This window comes from Oncorhynchus mykiss, chromosome 29 (genome assembly GCF_057628025.1).
Source record: "Oncorhynchus mykiss isolate SJ-2025 chromosome 29, ASM5762802v1, whole genome shotgun sequence".
NCBI classification, from domain to species: domain Eukaryota; kingdom Metazoa; phylum Chordata; class Actinopteri; order Salmoniformes; family Salmonidae; genus Oncorhynchus; species Oncorhynchus mykiss.
In genome coordinates, this window is record NC_143050.1 from 7,790,001 (window position 1) to 7,797,784 (window position 7,784).

General features: G+C 47.4%; 1 protein-coding gene and 1 non-coding gene across 3 annotated transcripts in view; one reads left to right on the plus strand and one right to left on the minus strand.

Moving 5' to 3' along the window:
• The window catches only part of dclk1a (doublecortin-like kinase 1a), a 192,430-nt gene extending 192,046 nt beyond the window's left edge, over positions 1-384 (plus strand). For both annotated transcript variants that reach the window (XM_036967389.2, XM_090226450.1), the window contains one exon: positions 291-384. In XM_036967389.2, coding sequence (XP_036823284.2) covers positions 291-348 — 58 coding nt within the window. In that variant the 3' untranslated portion in view covers positions 349-384. The remainder of the gene's footprint in view (positions 1-290) is intronic.
• A 5,988-nt stretch (positions 385-6,372) lies between these two features.
• trnaf-gaa (transfer RNA phenylalanine (anticodon GAA)) lies at positions 6,373-6,445 on the minus strand. Its single transcript has one exon. It is a non-coding gene; the product is annotated as a tRNA-Phe (tRNA).
• Positions 6,446-7,784: the final 1,339 nt, after the last annotated feature.

Below are 7,784 nucleotides of genomic sequence, written 5' to 3' on the forward strand. Positions count from 1 at the left end.
TCCCCTCCCCTCCCCTCCTCTACTCCCCTCCCCTCCCCTCCCCTCCCCTCCCCTCCCCTCCCCTCCCCTCCCTTCCTCTCCTCTCCTGCTCTACTCCCCTCCCCTCCTCTCCTCTCCTGCTCTACTCCCCTCCCCTCCTCTCCTCTACGTATGCTCCTCCACTAACCCGCAGTCTTTAGCATGAGCAGCATCTCTGATGAGCAGCATCTCTGATGAGCAGCATCTCTGATGAGCAGCATCTCTGATGAGCAGCATCTCTGATTGGTTCTCCTGTGTCTTCTCTACCTCAGGCCACCGCTCTTGATAAGGAGGGGCAGGTTCTCAGACGAAGATGCAACCAGGATGTGAGCTCACGGCCGTTGCCGTTGACAACAACAACAACAACAACAACAACAATGGAAAAACCGGCTAGCTGCCTCCCCAGCCTGACCCTCGCCTCCCTCTTTCTGACCTTTATCCTCGGCTCCGTCCCTAACCCTGACCCCTCCACCAGCCACACCCCGGCGTTGGACGATGAGGATATCTCTCTTAGCTCAGCTGGGACTGTTCGTTCTCCTTTTAGAGGTAGGGAGAGGGGCAATATGTTCTCCTAACTCCCCCTTTTAGAGGTACGGAGAGGGGCAATATGTTCTCCTAACTCCCCCTTTTAGAGGTAGGGGAGTGGTCTTTCCTCCTCTGCTGGGACTGTTCCTTTAGAGGTAGGGGAGGAAAGTAGAGGAGATAGGGGAGTGGTCTCTCTCTCCTCAGCTGGGACTGTTCCTTTAGAGGTAGGGGATGGAAAGTAAAGGAGATAGGGGGGTGGTCTATGCTCCTCCCCCCCCCCCCCCCCTCCCCCATCTCCCCCTTCTAGAACAGAACAGGGGAGGGGGGTGAAGAAGGACAGGGAATAGGGGAGAGATAGAGAGACTGGGGACAGGGGATAGATAGAGAGACTGGGGACAGGGGAGAGATAGAGAGACTGGGGACAGGGGAGAGATAGAGAGACTGGGGACAGGGGAGAGATAGAGAGACTGGGGACAGGGGAGAGATAGAGAGACTGGGGACAGGGGAGAGATAGAGCGACTGGGGACAGGGGAGAGATAGAGAGACTGGGGACAGGGGAGAGATAGAGAGACTGGGGACAGGGGAGAGATAGAGAGACTGGGGACAGGGGAGAGACAGAGAGACTGGGGACAGGGAAGAGATAGAGAGACTGGGGACAGGGGAGAGATAGAGAGACTGGGGACAGGGGAGAGATAGAGAGACTGGGGCCAGGGGAGAGATAGAGAGACTGGGGACAGGGGAGAGATAGAGAGACTGGGGACAGGGGAGAGATAGAGAGACTGGGGACAGGGGAGAGATAGAGCGACTGGGGACAGGGGAGAGATAGAGAGACTGGGGACAGGGGAGAGATAGAGAGACTGGGGACAGGGGATAGATAGAGAGACTGGGGACAGGGGAGAGATAGAGAGACTGGGGACAGGGGAGAGATAGAGAGACTGGGGACAGGGGAGAGATAGAGAGACTGGGGACAGGGGAGAGATAGAGAGACTGGGGACAGGGGAGAGATAGAGAGACTGGGGACAGGGGAGAGATAGAGAGACTGGGGACAGGGGAGAGATAGAGAGACTGGGGACAGGGGAGAGATAGAGAGACTGGGGACAGGGGAGAGATAGAGAGACTGGGGACAGGGGAGAGATAGAGAGACTGGGGACAGGGGAGAGATAGAGAGACTGGGGACAGGGGAGAGATAGAGAGACTGGGGACAGGGGAGAGATAGAGAGACTGGGGACAAGGGAGAGATAGAGAGACTGGGGACAGGGGAGAGATAGAGAGACTGGGGACAGGGGAGAGATAGAGAGACTGGGGACAGGGGAGAGATAGAGAGACTGGGGACAAGGGAGAGATAGAGAGACTGGGGACAGGGGAGAGATAGAGAGACTGGGGACAGGGGAGAGATAGAGAGACTGGGGACAGGGGAGAGATAGAGAGACTGGGGACAGGGGAGAGATAGAGCGACTGGGGACAGGGGAGAGATAGAGAGACTGGGGACAGGGGAGAGATAGAGAGACTGGGGACAGGGGAGAGATAGAGCGACTGGGGACAGGGGAGAGATAGAGAGACTGGGGACAGGGGAGAGATAGAGAGACTGGGGACAGGGGAGAGATAGAGAGACTGGGGACAGGGGAGAGATAGAGAGACTGGGGACAGGGGAGAGATAGAGAGACTGGGGACAGGGGAGAGATAGAGAGACTGGGGACAGGGGAGAGATAGAGAGACTGGGGACAGGGGAGAGATAGAGAGACTGGGGACAGGGGATAGATAGAGAGACTGGGGACAGGGGAGAGATAGAGAGACTGGGGACAGGGGAGAGATAGAGAGACTGGGGACAGGGGAGAGATAGAGAGACTGGGGACAGGGGAGAGATAGAGAGACTGGGGACAGGGGAGAGATAGAGAGACTGGGGACAGGGGAGAGATAGAGAGACTGGGGACAGGGGAGAGATAGAGAGACTGGGGACAGGGGAGAGATAGAGAGACTGGGGACAGGGGAGAGATAGAGAGACTGGGGACAGGGGAGAGATAGAGAGACTGGGGACAGGGGAGAGATAGAGAGACTGGGGACAGGGGAGAGATAGAGAGACTGGGGACAGGGGAGAGATAGAGAGACTGGGGACAAGGGAGAGATAGAGAGACTGGGGACAGGGGAGAGATAGAGAGACTGGGGACAGGGGAGAGATAGAGAGACTGGGGACAGGGGAGAGATAGAGAGACTGGGGACAAGGGAGAGATAGAGAGACTGGGGACAGGGGAGAGATAGAGAGACTGGGGACAGGGGAGAGATAGAGAGACTGGGGACAGGGGAGAGATAGAGAGACTGGGGACAGGGGAGAGATAGAGCGACTGGGGACAGGGGAGAGATAGAGAGACTGGGGACAGGGGAGAGATAGAGAGACTGGGGACAGGGGAGAGAGAGAGACTGGGGACAGGGGAGAGATAGAGAGACTGGGGACAGGGGAGAGATAGAGAGACTGGGGACAAGGGAGAGATAGAGAGACTGGGGACAGGGGAGAGATAGAGAGACTGGGGACAGGGGAGAGATAGAGAGACTGGGGACAGGGGAGAGATAGAGAGACTGGGGACAGGGGAGAGATAGAGAGACTGGGGACAGGGGAGAGATAGAGAGACTGGGGACAGGGGAGAGATAGAGAGACTGGGGACAGGGGAGAGATAGAGAGACTGGGGACAGGGGAGAGATAGAGAGACTGGGGACAGGGGAGAGATAGAGAGACTGGGGACAGGGGAGAGATAGAGAGACTGGGGACAGGGGAGAGATAGAGAGACTGGGGACAGGGGAGAGATAGAGAGACTGGGGACAGGGGAGAGATAGAGAGACTGGGGACAGGGGAGAGATAGAGAGACTGGGGACAGGGGAGAGATAGAGAGACTGGGGACAGGTCAGTGGCCGATGGTCAAGAAAAAGGAGAAGAGGTGAAGAAGAAGAAGAAGAAGAAGAAGACATACAGGACTTTTCCAAACGTCTTCTCATGGAACAGAACACACGTTGGAGAGCTGTAGATCTGAAGAGGGTCGACATGCTAGTTAACCCTTTGTGAGGATCAGAGTTCTACGTAGTAGCAAGGACTGTGTCTCCTCTAGATACAGTCTGGGTCAACCTGTACCAGCAGCCACCTATGGGACACCTTTTAATGCAACACTCCATGTTTGTATTTGTCTTTTACCTTTATTCATTTTTTCCACCGAGGTTTGAAGAAAAATGATGTCGTATGGTGGTTAACGTTTCAGAAGAACTTGTTTTGGAAACAGAAAAGAAATAGAGAAATAGAGAAAAATGTGTACGTATATTTAGCTACAGTTAGTTTTTCTGGATGGATCAAGCACTTCCTTGATGAACTGAACTGTCTGATCTCTCTCAAAGCAGCTACAAGAAAGAGACGAACAGAAAGCGAGAGAAGGTGGTCGATACTTAACTCCATACTCTTCCTCTTCTTCCTCACCCTACTCTCTCCAGAACAGTGATGTCTTTCTGTAGTGTTTGGCTACTAGCTATACTTCAGTACACATGAACAATTTACAGACCATAACTCACCTTCATGCTAGTTACATCTGGACTCCACTTTCAGGTCCAGTAGACAGGGGTTTATTATGGCTAAGAGAAGACCAGGGGTCTGTTCAGTAGACAGGGGTTTATTATGGCTAAGAGAAGACCAGGGGTCTGTTCAGTAGACAGGGGTTTATTATGGCTAAGAGAAGACCAGGGGTCTGTTCAGTAGACAGTGGTTTATTATGGTTAAGAGAAGACCAGGGGTCTGTTCAGTAGACACAAAACGTTTCTAAATCTAGTAGGAACCAAACTAACTTGGTTAATTAGAAAGTTAATTAACGTTTTCCTTATTTGACGCTTTTCTGAACGTGGCTCAACCCCCGAGGTACTCTCTCTGTCCGTTGACACACAGTGTTGCAGGTAGAAATAACAAAACATAGATCACATTTCACAAGGAAAACAGAGAACAATGTATTTTCTATCGATGTAATATCTACATCTGCAACCCTATTCACTGTTTTCTCCATGTAGCCAGAGGAGCACAGTGAGAGAAGTCTCAAAATGGCACCCGTAGGGTTCTGGTCAGACGTTGTGGACTATATTGAATAAGGTGCCATCTTGGACTTATATCCGGACTAACTAACTCTTGTAACAGAACATGTTTTGGTGACAGGGTCTTGTTTGTACTCTATGTAAATAGTATAATTTAATTTATTTTAATAGTTCACAATATATTTCTTTATCTACATCTAAAAAACAACATAACAATACGAGTCAGTGTACATTCATATCGAATAAACAGACAGTCGGCGTGGATCAACTTCCTGTCACACGACTCGGGGAATGACGACAACTTCCTCTTCACGGTGTCTTCAGGGTACTGTAGTCACAGAGTTTCTAAACTCGCGAGACTTATGGGAGCGTTTGCGAAGCAGATTCGGCGGACCTGACCGAGGTTAAGAGAAGTTGAGAATGATTCCTTTCAGTTGTCAATCTATTTTTAAAAAGGCAAAAACCTAGATTAAAACCTAAACCTAGATTTAAATCTAAACCTAGAGTTAAACCTAAACCTAGATTTAAACCTAAACCTAGATTTAAACCTAAACCTAGATTTAAACCTAAACCTAGAGTTAAACCTAAACCTAGATTTAAACCTAAACCTAGAGTTAAACCTAAACCTAGATTTAAACCTAAACCTAGAGTTAAACCTAAACCTAGATTTAAACCTAAATCTAGAGTTAAACCTAAACCTAGATTTAAACCTAAACCTAGATTTAAACCTAAACCTAGATTTAAACCTAAACCTAGAGTTAAACCTAAACCTAGATTTAAACCTAAACCTAGAGTTAAACCTAAACCTAGATTTAAACCTAAACCTAGAGTTAAACCTAAACCTAGATTTAAACCTAAATCTAGAGTTAAACCTAAACCTAGATTTAAACCTAAACCTAGATTTAAACCTAAACCTAGATTTAAACCTAAACCTAGATTTAAACCTAAACCTAGATTTAAACCTAAACCTAGAGTTAAACCTAAACCTAGATTTAAACCGATGTTCTGAGTAGCTGACCATGTTATTACTACAACCCCGTTAAACGTGTCACACTGACACCTTCTCATTTTCCTCAACAAACAAAAACAAAACAAAAAAACAGCTTGATATCGAAGGAGTCGATGACCGTTAGACCCCGATGACGTGTTTCTGTGCATGAGTTTACGCGAGCCAACGTCGTCATGACATCGCCGTGATCGGGGAGGGGTGGGGGGGGGGGGGGGGGGTGGGGGGTTCTATTGGAGAAGTTGTTTCTACATATATCTTCACACCTAACCATCTGTGCTGTAGTATTTAACCAGTCATCACAGTAGCTGTCTGGGAAACGCGAGGCGTTCAGTTCAACTCCTCTCCCCAGTGTATTAGAATCAGTTGTATGCGATACCTATACCTCTGTTCAACTAATAAATTCAATACTGTTGGCCTGCGTGTGGGATTTTATTTAATGTACTCTAGTATATACTCCATAAAACATATACATAAAACTCCAGTTCACACTTCATGCAGCTTTGTCTTACGACAACCTACTGTCATGTAAACAATGACAAGAAACTGTCATGTAACAATGACAAGAAACTCTCATGTAACAATGACAAGAAACTGTCATGTAACAATGACAAGAAACTCTCATGTAACACTGATGTCACAATGTCAGATGAAAAAGAAAGACATTACTTACTTTCAGAGGAGCAGCGTAGCACACACCATTGAGGCCCACAAACAAAGCTGTGGATAGTTCCCTTGAAGCCAGAGCATGAAGAAAGAACAAATACAAATGCCGAAACCTGGGATCAAACCAGTGACCTTTAGATCTTCAGTCTAACGCTCTCCCAACTGAGCTATTTCGGCAATTCACTAATGCTATTAATGCTCCATATACTCTAAATGAAATCAGAAATGAATAGTGTATGTTATGGGTTCCTCTTATGAGTTCCATTACGGGTTCCATTACGGGTTCCTCTTATGGGTTCCTCGTATGGGTTCCTCTTATGAGTTCCATTATGGGTTCCTCTTATGGGTTCCATTATGGGTTCCTCTTATGGGTTCCATTATGGGTAAATGTATTTATATAAGTATAAGTCCTATATAAATATAAATGTATGCAAAAAAACCCCCAGAAATACCAGATTTACATAAGTATTCAGACCCTTTGCTATGAGATTCAATATTGAACTCAGGTGCATCCTGTTTCCATTGATCATCCTTGAGATGTTTCTACAACTTAATTGGAGTCCACCTGTGGTCAATTCAATTGATTGGACATGATTTGGAAAGGCACACACCTGTCTATATAAGGTCCCACAGTTGCAAGCGCATATCAGTGCAAAAACCAAGTCACAAAGTCAAAGGAATTGTCCATAGAGCTACGAGACAGGACTGTGATGAGGAACAGATCTGGGGAAGAGTACCAAAAAAATGTCTGCAGGATTGAAGGTCCCATGAATTGAAGGTCCCTTCCTGAATGGAAGAAGTTTGGAGCCACCAAGACTCTTCCTAGAGCTGGGCGCCCGGCCAAACTGAGCAATCATGGGAGAAGGGCATTGGTCAGGGAGGTGACCAAGAACCCGATGGTCACTCTGACAGCGCTCCAGAGTTCTACTGTGGAGATGGGCGAACTTTCCAGAAGGAGAATTACCTCTGCAGCACTCCACCAATCAGGCCTTTATGGCATTCTGAAGCTGAGCTGCAGCCTTCATTATTGGAGGAGATAAACAATGCTATTCTGTCCTTATTAATAAACAGGTAGGCCCACCTCTTATGTTTTAAATAGGAAGAACATAACATAATATCGGGGACACCAGGGCTGGTTTTCATAGCTGATTTTGATCATGTACGACTGGAGTTTATATATAAATGCCTAGAATATTTCAATTTTGGGGAATCTCTTATAAAATGGGTTAAAGTTATGTATAGTAACCCTAGGTGTAAAATAGTAAGTAATGGCTGCATCTCATAAAGTTTTAAACTGTCAAGAGGAGTAAAACAAGGTTGTCCACTATCACCATATCTATTTATTATGGCCATTAAAATGTTAGCTATTAAAATCAGATCCAACACTACTATCAAGAGGAGTAAAACAAGGTTGTCCACTATCGGCATATCTATTTATTATGGCCATTAAAATGTTAGCTATTAAAATCAGATCCAACACTACTATCAAGAGGAGTAAAACAAGGTTGTCCACTAT